This window comes from Rhinoderma darwinii, chromosome 4 (assembly GCF_050947455.1).
Source record: "Rhinoderma darwinii isolate aRhiDar2 chromosome 4, aRhiDar2.hap1, whole genome shotgun sequence".
NCBI lineage: Eukaryota > Metazoa > Chordata > Amphibia > Anura > Rhinodermatidae > Rhinoderma > Rhinoderma darwinii.
The window spans coordinates 184,690,400-184,707,461 of NC_134690.1; the positions used below are offsets into that span (position 1 = coordinate 184,690,400).

The following is a 17,062-nucleotide window of genomic DNA, read 5'->3' on the forward strand; positions in this document are numbered from 1 at the left end:
TTATATAGCTGATCATCCATCTCCTAAGTTAAATTGATAGGTCTATAGATTACACCAAAAATAATTATTTCAGTGTTTACCTCCCTTTGTAATTTCACCCACAAGGTTTCAACCTCCTCACAATCTTCACCCACTATTGTCTCTTTCACTCTCACCTTCATGTCACTTCTCACATACAGACATACACCACCGCCTTTCCTATTTGCCCTGTCTTTCCGAAATAGTGTAAAACCCTGTCAATTTACAGCCCACTTATGAGAATAGTCTGGCCATGTTTCAGCAACACCAACTATATCAATACGTTCCTCCAGTACCAAGGCCTCCAGCTCCCCCATATTGCTTGCTAGACTTCTGGAATTTGTAAACATACACTTTAACTTACTATTCAATTTTTCACTTTCAGTATCAGAAATTTAATTATTTGACATTATTTGGGCATTTATCCTGTTACCTAATCCTCTCCCCACAGTCTATCCCCCCCCCCCGCACCATTATACTCTGACCCCTCTCTAACCTAACTACCCCTTTATTTTCTACAGGGACCTCCCTCCTCAGCCCTAGTTTATATAGTCTGCCACCCCTACTAGAATTCTTTCCCCCAGCACAGCAGACCCCCTTCCATTTAGGTGCAAATCATCTGCAGAATACAGTTTGTACCCCAATAAAAAGTCAGCCCAGTGTTCTAGGAACCCAAAGCCTTCTCATCTACACCAAGACTTAACCCATGCATTCAACTCCCTGAGCTCCCAGTGTTTATCCTGTGATGCGCAAGGCAAGGGGGTACTACCTTGGAGGTCCTTCCCTTCAGCTTGTAGCCTAGTTACTTAAAATTATTCTTAAGACACAATCACCAAACGTGTATTCTGTCGTTGGTTCCCACATAAACCACGACAGCTGGATCATCACCAGCCCCTCCCAGTAATTTATCCACAAGTTCCACCACATGTCAAACCCTGGCACCAGGGCGAAAGCAAACCATTCGGTTGAGGCGGTCAATGCGACAATTTATTCTATCCTTCTTCCTGATTATAGAATCCCCTACAACTACTAATTGTCTTGCCTTACCTGCATTACCATCCAGCAAACTGCTAGCTGGGCTGTTCTAGCCGCTGTTAGGGAGATCAGTATCCACTCGGGTTGCCATTTCTGAGACTGACAACCTCGCATCATCCCCCAACTTGGCTATTTTACTTGGAATAACAGAAACAGCATTGGCCTTCCTTTTCTTGGACCCCTTTCTACTGCCCCTAACTACATTAACCCAGCTACATGCCTGGTCATGCTGACTCACACCTTCACCCTCCAGATCTACCCCACTAAATGCGTGCTCAGTGAGCAGCATGCTCCGCTCAAGATTGTCTATCACCCTCAGTGTTGCCTTTTGCTCCTCCAGATCTTTAATGCGAGCTTCCAGGTGAACAACATGCTCTTATCTGCCACAGAGGTATTCACTGTGGAACTCCGGCTCCAGTCGTGCATATATACGGCAAACTGTGCACTGAAGAAAACCTCCAATCTTGCTGTCCATTATCCCAGCTATAAAAAAAAACTGAACAATTGAAAACGTAAAAGAAAAGAAGAGTACTTACAGGGACTTTAACTCCACTTTTCAACTCCATTTTATTAACTCCACTTATTTCACAAGCCACTTAGTCCACCAAGCACAATGAGAGCAAGCTCCCATTCATATTCAGCTGACAGATCTGTTTAAAATCCTATGGCATTACTCAGAGATTCAAATAGCCAATAGAATAGTCTTAGTATATGTGGAAACATTTCTATTGGCTCACATGTTAAATAGTTTCATAGTTAGTACGGTTGAAAAAAGACACATGTCCATCAAGTTCAACTAATGTCAATGTGCTTAGGATGTCCTGTAACAGAAATCTCTGATCAGTGCCAAAAACTTTTAAGCAGTTTTCTCCATCGAGCCCTTAAATTCTGTAAATCAGTGGTGGTTAGAGATTACATACTTCACTTATGTGATCAGAACTTTTTCTTTGAATTTCCCATTTAAACATTTAAAACCTCTCATGTATCTGCAAGATAATGGAGATAAAAGTGCATACAGGACTGTTTTCTCCATTCAAAAAAAATGGATGTCTAAAGGATGGGTTATTTTTACCATTGGTGTTAATGTTAAATGCATGCAAACAGATTGCAGTCCGTTTGCACCCATCCGCTAATCTAAAAACGGATCAGAGTAACGGATTATGCAACGCATGTGTGAACTTAGGGTCCTCTTATAAACAAGCACCGATCAACGAGACTGTTCGTTGATCGGTGTTCGTTTTCTCATTTCACAAGGAGCTATGTATGGAATCGAGCGAACATTACTACGGTCGCTCGTCCCCATTTATTTCTATCAAGCCAGCAGCTCACCTCCCTATTTACACAGGGATATGTGCTGTCAAAAACGATAATATTTCTTGAAGAATAAACTATATAATCAGCCTATGAATGAGCATCGGCTTATCGTTGCCCTGTTTACACAGAGCAATGATCGAAAATTAGCGTACTCGTTTGTCCGATAATTTTCCTGTGTAAAAGCGCCTTTAGCCTTAGATACAATTAGAGAATTATTCTATTGTAGCAAAAGTTTAATTAATAAAACCAGTGCAAAAATCCAAAAGACAGTTCATGAGGCAGCACTCCTCTGGTCTACTGAAAGCTCATATGTGTTCAATAAAAGTATAAACAGGACAATTGGCTGACCACATTGCAATAATTAAATTAAAGTCACACAATGTCCACAGCTCATTTAGAAGGAACAGTTATTTCTTGTTCTAGTTCTGGACAAATGGATGTTGTGGATTTACAAACTGATCTGTTCATTTTTCATGAGGCATGTAAAGGTGTAACACTATATACAACCATATCAGATTATTATAGAAACCACAGTACAGCTTTGCTTTGTTTCCTTTATGTTATTATGATTAGTATTATTAATATAACCATGATAATCTGAAAACATTACCTGCACTCCAGGTGAACCAGGCATACCCGAATTCCCTAAGGTGCCTGGACTTCCCTGTTATAAAAGAAAATGTCATATTATTATTATTATTAGCTACTTGGCAGCCCTCAGGCACACAGAGTGCTAAAATACAAAATTATGTATCAAATAAGACAATAGTTTTCACTTTTTGCCTGTTCATTCATGCTTTTATTAAAGCTAAAAGTTTGCATTCCTTCCAGTGATTACATATTTTAAAGGCTATGTACACTTTTGAATGTGTTTTTTTTTTTAAATTAGATCAATGTTTTTTATGTTTTGAAGAAACTTTTCTAATTGAATTTTATAAAATATTTGTTTTACTTTTTACAATACATCTTCTATGTATCCTGTACACATAGAAGCTGTATTGTTCTCTCTCAGCCGATTCCGTCAGTACAGCTGAACTGACGGGCTCGGCAGAGAGTGGGTGCTGCATGTCCGTGACACACAGAATCCGCTTAATATCGATCACATCTCAGTTAATACATTTAGATGTGATTGATATTAGCTGGATCCTATGTGTCAGAGGCATGCAGGACCCGAACTCAACCGAGCCGTCAGTTCAGCTGAACTGACGGAAACGGCTGAGAGAGATCGATATAGCTTCTGTGTATACAGGATACATAAAATATGTATCGTAAAAAGTAAAAAAATAAATAAAAAAAATAAAAGTCAATTCAAGTGTGTTAAAAACACAAAAAACAGTGATTTAATAAAAAATGTTTTTTTTAAAGTGTACATAGCCTTTAAATAATTACCTTATATGATTTGCTGAAATGGGCTGTAAGTTAGCGGCATAAGCATCCTTATTGCGTTATCTTCCCAAATTAATCTCAACTTCCAAGACTATACCTGCTGATATTTAAAGGAAGTGTTTGGGCATGGCCAGACGTGGCAGAGTTTTTCCGCTGCAAATGTTGGTGCAGATTTGTGACATTTATGCAACGAAACTGCACCAACATTTGCATATTTCACAGGTAATTGAGACGTTGCAAAAAAGACAGCGGACTTGCCACAGTTTTCAGTTTTTGCATTGCAAAGGCTGAAATCTGCAGTAAAATTCCGCTTCTTCTCCGCAACAGTCAGTGCATGCTGCGGAGGGAAAATTCCGCACTGCAGCCTATGGTCCACAGCGGAGTTTTCCGCAACGTCTGAACTAACTTACATAAAAATGTATTGAAACAACTGTAAAAAACGTCCGCTGGAGAATTCCACTGTGGACTGTCCGCAGAGGAATTCCACAGCAATTCCGCCAGCCGTAGTGGCTGCTACGGGGCCCGCAGCATGATGGGGCCTGTGCCACCTGCCGGCACGGGCCTCTCCCATGGCCGGAGGCTCCGCTAGCAGCTGCTATGGCTGCTACAGCGCGACGCCACTGAAGGGGTTGTTCCTACAAAAGACATGCATCCCCTATCCACAGGATAGGGGATACATGTGTGATCACTGGGACGCCCAGCGATAAGGAGAATGGGGGACCGAAAGTCCTCCGAAGTTCTCCATGACAAACCTCGGACTTCCGGGGTCTGTCTGCAGCTCCATAGAAATGACTTGTGCACCGGTCGCGCTTGTGGGCATGCGTGACCAGCGCTCCTTTCATTTTTATTGAACTACGTAGACGCCGGAAGTCCGAGGTTCATCATGGAGAACTTCGGGGGACTTTCGGTCCTCCGTTCTCCTTATCCCTGCCAGCAATCCCACATGTATCCCCTATCCTGTGGATTGGGGATGCATGTCTTTTGTAGGACAAACTATAGGCTGGTTTTTTTTTGGGGGGGGGTCTGTATGGCGTTATCTACAGGGGGGGTTCTGTATGGTGTTATCTACAGGGGGGTCTGTATGGTGTTATCTACAGGGGGGCTGTATGGCGTTATCTACAAGGGGGGGTCTGTATGGCGTTATCTACAGGGGGGACGCTGTATGGCGTTATCTACAGGGGGGTGTCATCATCCCATGTGAGCGCTACAGCCTTTGATTGGCTGCAGCTGTCACATAGGGTGAAATGTCATCAAAGGAGGCCGGCCTGGATGAAGAAACACAGAATTCTGGGTAAGTATAAGATTTTTTTGTTCTTCTGAGTTGCTTTTTTTGTGGCAGAATACTACTTTTCCGTCTCAAAAAAATGCAACATCTGCTATTTGTTGTGGGTTTTACCTTCCCATTGAATTCAATGGGGAAAACCCGCAACAAATGAGCAGCGTTTACGCAAATACAATTGACATGTTGCGGACTAAAAAAATCGCACTGCAGGTCAATTTCTGAGCATTTTTTTATGCTCAGCATTTACGCAGCATTTGTTCAAATCTCATCCACTTTGCTGCTACTGTATTATGCTGTGGATTTTCCACAACTAAATTCATTGTGGAAAATCCGCAGAATTTAGGCTACATGTGAACATACCCTCAGAGTGGATACGTGGTACTTACCTGTTTCCTATGGTTGCAGATACACAGACTATTCTCTATTTGTTGCAGAAATTTCCGAGAGCTGCCATTTGTGTGCATTTTTGCAAACTCATTTAGATAAATAGAACATTAACAGAAATGTAGGTAACAAATTTGTCCCGTGTGAACATGCCCTAACTATGGCGGTTTGTTGTGACTTTTCTAGCTTTTCTTTGTGCATTTTTACAAGTGAAATAAATTCAAAATGCAGATGTTAGCTGCAATTAAATTGGAATAAAGTATTTTTAGGTCACATATGTTTTTTTTGTTGCAGTTTTGGCTCCTTTTTTTTCAAAGCCAGAAGTGGATCCAAGTGGAAGGAAAGGTACAAAAAATGACTGATGCATCTCATTGCTCTTGTGTCCCCTCCTGTGTTTGGCTAAAAATAAAATAGAGCAAAAATCTGCACCAGAAACTGCTTTATTCGTTAATGTCATCTTATATAATTTGTAGTTGACTGCAGATCCAACTTGTTTTATGTTCACACAGCAGTTTTGCTTTTGCGTTTAAAAAACATGTGGTTTAAATTATGACACAATAAGGCCAGGATCACACACACAGTTTTGATGCCGTTTTTTGGCAGTTTTTGGCTCAATTATTTGTAAGTATAAAGAAAAGACTCATACATCTCCTTTCTTTTGTCCCTAAGGGCATGTTCAGGCATGGCGGAATTCCGCAGACACTGTCCGCATCAATGGCGCACATAATCCGCGTTGCAGATTCCGTTGCAGATTTGGCTAAAATGTTAAGTAAAATGCTGCAGATTTGTCGTTGCGGATTCAGATGCAGATCACACCCTGCTCTCTTTCAAACATTCCATCCCAGTCTGAGTATAGACCTCGACACACATAGGTCCAGCCAGAATGATGAAATATCCTGTTCCTGAAAGCAATCCACAACGCAACACACATTACCTGCGGATTTCATTGCGTAATTTTGCAACTCCATTGAAGTCAATGGAGAAATTCCGCAACAAGTACGCATCAAGTCCGCAACAGCCAGTGTATGCTTGCGAACAGAAAATTCCGCACTGCAGCCTATGGTCCGCAGCGGAGTTTTCCGGAATGTCTGCACGAAGATAAGTAAAAAGGTGTGGAAACCAATAGACAAACGGTCTGCTGCGGATTTCCACTGCGGACTGTCCGCAGCGGAATTCCACAGCAATTCCGCGACGTCTGAACGTGCCCTAATTTTGTATTTGGCTCAAAAAATGTAACCAAAAACTGCCACAAAAAATGCATCAAAGCTGTGTGTGTGATCCTGGCCTTAAAAAAAAGTTGCAAACTTTGAGAAACCTTAAGGAACATTGTACATCTGTGAGTTTGCCACTGATTTCATTATAAATTCCAAAGCATTAGACTCGGAGTACAATTTTGCCCACATTGGAAGTTTATCCTTCCAGCTGGCTTATTCGTATGTATTACTGCATAATCTTCCGCCATGAGACCACACAGAGTCAATCATTATCATTTCTAAATAGAAACAAAAGTGCCCAGAATATTCACTAGCTTTATTAAGATAAGCTCACTCCACAGTATTTAAAGGCACGGGGCCAGTGGAAACTTTACAAACCTAATTCATACTTACAATGCAAAATGCATTGTCAATCCCATACCTCATTGAATATAAATATGTTATATGTAACTCTTTATCTGCTCATGATATTTTAACGAGAACTGATAAAAATGGAAAGATATATACTTACAGATGTAGCAAACTTGCTGCAGCCTGATACCACACAACAAAAGCCATAAAAAATCAATTGAAAAAGTAAAGTTAGGGCATGGCCAGATGTGGCGGAATTGCTCTGGAATTCCGCTGCGGCCAATCCGCTGCGGAAATCCGCAGCGGGCATTTTCTGCATTGGTTTCCACACCTTTTTAGTTAGTATATAACCTAAAGAAAAAGACGCCAATGAACTAGAAATGTAAGAAAAATAGAAAAATACTTTATTGAAAATGACAAATGGATGTACAATAATTAAAAAGAATGCACAACCAACAGGTTAAAAAAGACATACAAGCCATGCAACTCACAGCAATGAGCAAGCCATATAGGCAAAGAATAGTGATAAATGCCTAGTGGCAAAGCCTATCACTGTATACATCTATAAGTTATATCCTGTCCACAATAATTAAACAAAATTAAAATTCTGACTGTGCAGACATCTTGCTGTGCACTCAGTCCTCGACCTATCATGGGTATGCTTTATTGCTGCAATTTGTTTTGATATTGCTTCATTTGTCAATATTATCTATTCTCTGTTGTTATTTTCACATGCATTTTGCTATTTATCCTTATACCATTCCACATGGCACATGCTCATTTAATTTTAATTTTGTTTAATTATTGTGGACAGGATATAACTTATAGATGTATACAGTGATAGGCTTTGCCACTAGGCATTTATCACTATTTTTTTGCCTATATGGCTTGCTCATTGCTGTGAGTTGCATGGCTTGTATGTCTTTTTTAACCTGTTGGTTGTGGATTCTTTTTAATTATTGTACATCCATTTGTCATTTTCAATAAAGTATTTTTCTATTTTTCTTACATTTCTAGTTCATTGGCGTCTTTTTCTTTAGGTTATATATTCACATGTTTTTGATGCCTTGTGGGTACACGCCCCAGGATCCAGCTCACACTTGATCAGATTTTTTGCTGACGGCTGCATTGTACTTTCCTTGGGCTGACCAGATCCATGCTGTGTCTTTCGGTTATATTATACCTTTTTAGTTAGGTTCGTGCACACGTGGTGGAAAACTCTGCTGCGGACCACAGGCTGCAGTGCGGACTTTGGTGTCCGCAGCATACACTGGCTGTTGCGGGCTTGTTGCAAACTTATTGCGGAATTTCTCCATTGACTTCAATGGAGATTCAAAATTCCGCAATGAAATCCGCAGATGTTATGTGTGTTGCGTTGCGGATTGGTTTTACGGACAGGATATTTCTTCATTCTGGCTGGACCTATGTGTTTCAAGGTCTATAGCCAGACTGAGATGAAATGTTTTAAAAGACAGCAGGATGTACTCTTCACCTGAATACGCAACGGCTAATCCGCATCAATTTACTGCACATTTTAGGCAAAGCCGCAACAGAATCTGCAATGCAGATTATGTGCGGCATTGATGTGGACAGTGTCTGCAGAAATACGCCACGTCTGGCCATGCCCTTAAAGTTTCTTGCCACTGTGTGTGTTTAATGTGTTAAGAGTCAAGATAAAGGTGGCTACTTCTGTATTTATAACTGGTGTTACTCTCGATTGACTTCATCATGAGTAGAGAGTAACATATTGTTTTATCCTGTAATGAATATTTAGTTTTTTAGTCTGTGTCTTTTTAATGGACACATTTCCTATTTTTTCATATTTTTATAAGCACTTCAGAATATTGTGCAGTATGAAAACTGATATAACACTATACAAATAAAACAACATAATACACAGCCTCATAGCATCAGAGGGGAAATATTACACAGGTGTAAAAGTGCACAATTTTCAACCGCCTCTCTACTGTATCTACAGTGCATTCAGAAATTGTTTAGACCTTTATTTTATATTTTGTTACATGACAGACTTATTCCAAAATGCATAGTATTCCAGTTTTTTTCTTATCAGTCTGCACACTATAACCTACAATAACAAAGCAAAATCAGGTTTGTAGAAATATGTGCAAATTTGATAAAAAAATAAACTAAAATATCACATTTAAAGGGAACCTGTCACCAGCATTTCACCTATTGAACTTTACTTCTCCCTCACTAGCTGCTGCTATAAAAAGTTCATTGCTGTTATCCCCTCTCCTAAACTCCTCCTCCGACTGTAAATAACGGTCTGCAAACGTTTCGCGCCTTTTATCGTAATAATCCAGAGTGCCTTTGTGCGCACACACTAGAGGAGGACATCAATGCACAAGCGCGGGATGTTGTGTGCTGGGGGAAGGTGAGGAGCTGTCAATCAAAAGTAAGGAGGCGGGGTAAACTCAGAAAGACTTGAGGAATGAAGATTTGACTCTTTTCAAATGAAGATCTGACTCTTTTCAAATGAAGATCTGACTCTTTTCTGCTCATTAGCATACGGTGCGGGAACACTAAAAAGCTAAATACTAAAGCTACAGAGCCAACTAAGAAGATAATTATAGGTTATATAGAAATGATTTTTCACCCACTACCACCAGGTATAGTCGGTTTAATAGGTGAAATGCTGGTGACAGGTTCCCTTTAAATATGTATTCAGACTCTTTTCTATGACACTCAAAGTTTAGCACCGGTGCATCCTGTTTCCATTAACTGCTTACCGTCCCAGGATGTACAGGTACGTCATGGGTGTGAAGCGATTGAAGCGTTTTGCTGTACTGTTATGACTCGCGGGTATCGCAGTCTTAGGATGAGCCCGCATTATTAACAGCGGGAGCTGGCTGTAATATATGGGACTAAGATTTTATTTAAAAGTTTAAAAGAATTAAATTTTTCAAGAAATAAAAACAAAAATTGAACTTTTTTCCCTGATCAAGTACTTTATTATTGGAAAAAAACTATACATAATCAGTGTTGTCATGTTTGTAATGACCTGAACTATATAAATATTATGTTCTTCATCCTGCGTGGCAACTCCGTAAAATGACTTAATAAATAACAATGGTAGAATTGCTTATTTTTGGCTGCATTTCCTCCAAAACAATTTAATAAAAAATAAACAAAAAAAATCACATGTATCCCAAAATGGTACCAATAAAAACATCAGGTCGTCACACAAAAAACAAGCCGACAGAAAAATAAAAAAGTAATAAATCACTCAGAATATGGCAAGATTAAAACATGATGTAAAGGGTTTGCCTGACACAGGTTCTGTGTTGACGCTCGGGGTTAATCAGCCTTCATCAGCTCCAAGGTCTGCTAGAGTGACGCGATCTGTTACCACTCAGGCTTGCAGGCTGAGGAGAGGGAGAACCTATCACAGCCTGGCCTGACGGTTCTAGCTCCCGCCCTTGGTCTATTTATACCCTCACTTGCAGCATGTTCCTTGCCTGTGATTCTCTGGTTTCCTGGCTCTGCTATTTCTGCTATTTACCTGATTGACGGCTGTAACTTTTTGACCCTGGCTTGCCTGACTATTCTCCTGCTCTGTTTTGCTACTACGTACTCTCCTGGTTTGATTCGGCTCATTCACCTCTGCCTGTTGCTCACGGTTTTCCGTGGGCAACTGCCCCTACTTCCCCTTTGCTTCTGTGTGCCCTTGTCTTGTGTTGTCTGTCTTGCACTTACTGAGCGTAGGGATCGTCGCCCAGTTGTATGCCGTCACTTAGGATGGGCCGTGCAAGTAGGCAGGGACTGAGTTGAGGGTAGATTAGGGCTCACCTGTCGTCTCCCTACCCCGATTCATTACATAATCACAGGCCCTATACCTTTTCTTACCCTGGTCCCTGACTCTACTATGGATCCCCTTGAGGCCCCGGCTCAGCAAATGCAGGGTCTCTCCCTACAGGTCCAAGACCTGGCTCAGAGGTACAACCAGTGTGATGCTACCCAGGTAGTACCCTTCACCTCACCTAAAAAGGCCATACTTACAAATGGACAGAGACAGGTCAGAAACACTATTGAAGGAGAGTGAGCATGTGCTTTAAATAATAATAGCATGAGTGGCTATTATTATTTAAAGCACCTGCTCACTCTCTCCTTCAGCAGTGTTTCTGACCTGTCTGTGTCCATTTGTAAGTATGGCCTTTTTCTGTGTTTTTTTGTTATATGTCCCCTTGTTTTTATCTGTTTGGTTTGTGTATCAGGAACATTTAGTTCCAGTTAGGGAGTTAGGGACTCGCAAGACTGGGGATCCTTGTCGTGGATTGCGAGCTTGCGTCCTTTTGGCCAAAATGATTACTAATACCCCAGGTATTTTTCATTCTTACTTATATTTGCTTCTTTTGGACACAGCCGGGTCTATGATGCTAGGAGAGTATGGTGTGCTGTTGTTTGGCATAGTAAGCAGGGTAGCCCACTCTATGAATTATCAAGGCGTTACAAATAGGCTTCTACCTGGTTATACACGCTGCACCTCATGACCTACACACCATCCCTCCAAGTGTCACGCACTGGCACCCAATTATTCATTTATTTTTATTTATGCACTTTACTCATTACTGCCCCCTATATTTCACCCCTATTAATATCACTTGCACACACACTATTCATTTATGATTTTTTACTACACATCCCATGCACCACACGCCACTCCCCTCAAGACCAGTGGGAGTGGCTATTATTATTTAAAGCACCTGCTCACTCTCCTTCATCAGTGTTTCTGCCTGTCTGTGTCCATTTGTAAGTATGGCCTTTTTCTGTGTTTTTGTGTTATATGTCCCCTTGTTTTTTTCTGTTTGCCTTCACCTCACCTCTTGAACCCCACCTCAAGTAGCCTAACCGGTTCTCAGCGGACCGGAGGACTTTTTTCTTTTTTCGGGAGAGTGGGTATAATTATGTCCCTGCTCCAGGACGGCCCCCTGGAATGGGCCTTCTCCTTGGCTCCTGACGCCCCTGAACTTTCTTCTGTTGACCTTTTTTTTCTGCTATCGGGCTCATCTATGACGAGACTGACAAGACTGCCTTTGCCGAGAGTCAGCTGGTGACCTTAAGTCAAGGTAAGAGACCCGTTGAGGAGTACTGTTCTGACTTTAGGAAGTGGTGTGTAGCTTCTCGGTGTAATGACCCTTCCTTGAGGTGCCAGTTTAGATTGGGTCTGTCGAACGCCCTTAAAGACCAGTTAGTTAGCTATCCCACCTCTGACTCTCTAGATCAGGCTATGGCTTTAGCGGTACGTCTTGACCGGCGTCTCAGGGAACGACGACTTGAACGTTCTGGTGCCTTCACCTCTGGCTCCCCTATGATGGCTCCAGAGGTTCCGCTGCTTCGTTCTTCCATGGAGAACTCAGATGAACAGATGCAACTCGGGGCCTCCGTGTCTCCCCAACAACGTAGAGATTTCCGCAGGAAGAATGGTCTCTGCTTCTAATGTGGGGATGACAAGCATCAACCGAACTCCTGTCCCAGGTGCAAGAATAAGCAGCCGGAAAACTTCCATGCCTAAGTGACCATCGGGGAGGTTGCTTGGGCGCACAGGTATTTCCCGTTAACATGAAGCCTAATAAAATCTTGCTTCCCTTTCAGGTCTCTTTTGATGGAAGGTCTGCCACCGGCAGTGCCTTCGTGGATTCAGGGTCTGCTGCTAATATTATGTCTGTAGAATTTGCCATGTCTCTAGCTATGCCACTAATTGATTTGCCTTAACCTGTCCCGGTAGTGGGTATTGACTCCACTCCACTTGCTAATGGTTACTTTATGCAGCATACCCCTGTTTTTGAACTCATTGTTGGCTCCATTCATTTGGAGCAGTGTTCTGTGTTAGTGATGCAGGGGTTATCGTCCGACTTGATTTTAGGCCTCCCTTGGTTGCAGATGCATAATCCCACTTTTAATTGGAATACTGGTGATCTTACTAAATGGGGTAATGAATGCATGACGTCATGTTTTTCTATTAATTTGGTTTCTCTCGCTGAGGAGGTGATCACTCTACCTGAGTTTATTCAAGACTTCGTGGATGTCTTTTCTAAAAAGGCCTCCGAAGAGTTACCTCCTCATAGAGAGTATGATTGCGCTACTGACTTGGTACCAGGAGCTAAGTCCCCTAAAGGAAGCATATTTAATCTCTCTTGTCCTGAACGTGAAGCCATGAGAAAATATATCCAGGGAAGCCTAGCCAAGGGTTACATTCGCCCCTCTACTTCTCCGGTAGGTGCTCGCTTCTTCTTCGTGGGGAAGAAGGATGGTGGTCTAAGGCCGTGCATCGATTACCGAATTTTAAATAAGATCACTGTAAGGAACCAGTATCCCCTTCCTTTGATTCCTGATCTCTTCAATCAGGTTCAGGGGGCCCAATGGTTCTCCAAGTTCGATCTTCGGGGGGTTTATAACCTTATCCGGATCAGAGAGGGGGATGAGTGGAAGACTGCGTTTAATACACCCGAAGGTCATTAAGAATATCTCGTCATGCCCTTTGGGTTGTGTAATGCTCCCGCGGTCTTCCAGGATTTCATAAATTAGATTTTAAGAGACTATCTGGGGGTATGTCTTGTAGTGTACCTTGATGATATACTTGTGTTTTCCAAGGACTGGTCCTCCCACATTGAACATGTCAGGAAGGTACTCCAGGCCCTTCGGAAAAACAAAACTCTTTGCAAAAACCAAAAAATGTGTGTTTGGGGTGCACGAGATACCATTTTTGGGTCAAATCCTCACTCCTAACGAATTCCGCATGGACCCTGCCAAGGTTCAGGCTGTGGCAGAATGGGTCCGACCTGCCTCCCTGAAGGCCTTACAGTGTTTCCTGGGGTTTGCTAATTATTACAGGAGATTTATTGCTAACTTCTCGGTCAATCGCTAAGCCGCTTACAGATCTCACTCGTAAAGGTGCTGATCTCCTCCACTGGCCTCCGGAGGCGGTCCAGGCTTTTGAGATCCTTAAGAGGTGCTTTGTCTCTACCCCAGTGCTGATTCAGCCTAACCAAATGGAGCCATTCATCATGGAGGTTGACGCCTCCGAGGTGGGAGTGGCTGCTGTCTTGTTCCAGGGTACTAGGTTTCTCACCCATCTCTGTCCCTGTGCCTACTTCTCCAGGAAGTTCTCCTCCACTGAGAGAAACTATGACGTTGGCAACCGCGAGCTCTTAGCCATTAAATGGGCATTTGAAGAGTGGCGCCACTTCCTGGGGGGGGGGGCCAGGCACCAGGTAACGGTTCTCACTGACCACAAGAATCTGGTGTTCCTAGAATCTGCCTGGAGGCTAAACCCGAGACAAGCTAGATGGGCGTTGTTTTTTACGAGATTCAACTTTGTGGTTACCTTTAGGGCTGGGTCAAAAAATATCAAAGCTGATGCTCTGTCACGTAGCTTCATGGCCAGCCCTCTCCTGAGGAGGATCCCGCTTGTATTTTGCCCCCAGGTATAATCATATCCTCTGTGGATTCAGACTTAGCCTCCGAAATTGCGGCTGATCAAGGTTCTGCTCCCGAGAACCTTCCTGAGAACAAGTTGTTTGTTCCCCTGCAATTCCGGCTAAGGTTTCTCAGGGAGAATCATGACTCTGCACTATATGGCCATCCAGGCATCCTGGTACCAAGCACCTAATTTCCAGAACCTATTGGTGGCCTGGGTTGCTTAAAGACGTTAAGGCCTACGTCGCCGCTTATGAAATTTGTGCTAGGTCCAAGACTTTGCAGGTCCCAACCTGCGGGCTTACTATGTTCTTTGCCCATTCCCCAGAGACCTTGGACCCATATCTCCATGGATTTTACAACAGATCTGCCTCCATCCAAAGGCAAGTTGGTGGTGTGGGTTGTAGTAGACTGCTTCAGTAAGATGTGCCACTTTGTACCCCTCAAGAAACTACCCAATGCCAAGACGTTAGCTACCTTGTTTGTTAAACATATCCTGCGTCTCCATGGGGTTCCGGTCAATATTGTTTCTGACAGAGGGGTACAATTTGTTTCATTGTTTTGGAGAGCTTCTGTAAGAAGCTGGAGATTGATCTGTCCTTTTCCTCGGCCTTCCATCCGGAAACTAATGGCCAAACTGAGAGGACTAATCAATCTCTAGAACAATACTTAAGGTGTTTTATCTCAGACTGTCAAAATGAATGGGTCTCCTTCATTCCCCTCGCCGAATTTTCCCTTAATAACCGGGTCAGTAGCTCGTCAGGGTTCTCTCCCTTCTTCTACAATTTTGGGTTTAATCCACGGTTCTCCTCCGTTACACCTGGTGGTTCCAATAATCCTGAGGTAGATGTCGTTCATCGGGAACTGTGCACAGTCTGGGCCCAGGTTCAGAAGAACCTTGAGGCATCCCAGAGCATCCAAAAGACTCAGGCAGATAAAAGACGTTCAACTAACCCCCTATTAGTGGTCGGGGATATGGTGTGGCTGTCGTCTAAAAATTTGCGCCTTAAAGTTTTGTCCAAGAAATTTGCTCCCCGGTATATAGGGCCGTACAAAATCATTGAGGTCCTCAACCCTGTCTCCTTCCGGCTGGAGTTACTCCCGTCTTTTCAGATACACAACGTGTTCCATGCCTCCATCTTGAAAAGCGGCTCCCCGTCCTTGGCTACATCGAGGAAACCTCCGGTCCCTGTTCTCACTACTGATGGGGTAGAATTCGAGGTAGCCAAGATTGTGGACAGCAGGATGGTCCAAGGCTCTCTCCAGTACCTGGTCCATTGGATAGGATACGGGCCTGAGGAGAGGACTTGGGTACCCGCCCGGGATGTTCTCGCCGGTATATTGCTCAGGAAGTTCCATCTTCGGTTCCCCAACAAGCTAGGCCCACCTAGGAAGGGTCCAGTGGCCCCTAATAAAAGGGGGGGTACTGTAAAGGGTTTGCCTGACAAAGGTTCTGTGTCGACGCCCAGAGTTAACCAGCCTTCATCAGCTCCAAGGTCTGCTAGATTGATGCGATCTGTTACCACTCAGGCTTGCAGGCTGAGGAGAGGGAGAACCTATCACAGCCTGGCCTGACGGTTCTAGCTCCCGCCCTTGGTCTATTTATACCCTCACTTGCAGCATGTTCCTTGCCTGTGATTCTCTGGTTTCCTGGCTCTGCTATTCCTGCTATTTGCCTGATTGACAGCTGTAACTTTTTGACCCTGGCTTGCCTGACTATTCTCCTGCTCTGTTTTGCTACTACATACTCTCCTGGTTTGATTCGGCTCATTCACCACTGCCTGTTGCTCACGGTTTTCTGTGGGCAACAACCCCTACTACCCCTTTGCTTCTGTGTGACCTTGTCTTGTGTTGTCTGTCTTTCCTGAGCGTAGAGACCATCGCCAAGTTGTACGCCGTCACTTAGGACGGGCCGTGCAAGTAGGCAGGGACTGAGTTGTGGGGTAGATTAGGGCTCACCTGTCGTCTCCCTACCCCGATTCATTACACATGAATTTTATTTTCGAAAAAGTTTATTTATTGTGTAAGAGTAGTAAAATATAAAAAAATATATACAAATTTGCTGTCGGCGTAATTGTATCGAACTACAGAATAAAGTTAACATGTTGTTTATACTGTGTGGTGAATGCTGTAAAATTAAATAAAAAGTGATCAAAAAATTGCATGTGCCCCAAAATTATACCAAAAATATCTACAGCTTGTCCTGAAAAAAAACAAGCCTTCACGCAGCTCTATAGAAGGAAAAATAAAAATGTATGACTTTCAAGATGCAATAATACAAAATGACGGCCCAGGCTAAGTTATAGATCCAGCAGTTTTTCGCCCGGAACCCTCATTTGCTAGACCCCACAGGTGGAACGCGTAAATTCAGCGGAGATTATGATGTTTTGGGACCTTGTGTTGCATATGGTGCTAGTATAGAAGCCAAAGATTAGGCAATACCCCAATTTACTGCACATCCATGTCCCATGGTATAAAAAGTTGGCCATTCACATGGCACAGATGGCATTGTAGAACTCTTACAGGCTATTTTTCGTGCTATCTTGATGTGCAGCCCAGGTGGGAACATTCCTTCAGTTTCCTTGCTTCCTTCAGTTTCAACATGTGGCGATCAAGGCCCTAATATTTTGGAAAATAACTT

General features: G+C 42.9%; 1 protein-coding gene across 1 annotated transcript in view; it reads right to left on the minus strand.

Annotated features, from left to right (window-relative positions):
- The window catches only part of COL21A1 (collagen type XXI alpha 1 chain), a 384,255-nt gene that overhangs the window by 136,791 nt on the left and 230,402 nt on the right, over nucleotides 1-17,062 (minus strand). The window contains exon 11 of the mRNA XM_075864141.1: nucleotides 2,978-3,031. Within this exon, the coding sequence (XP_075720256.1) occupies nucleotides 2,978-3,031 (54 nt within the window). The remainder of the gene's footprint in view (nucleotides 1-2,977; nucleotides 3,032-17,062) is intronic.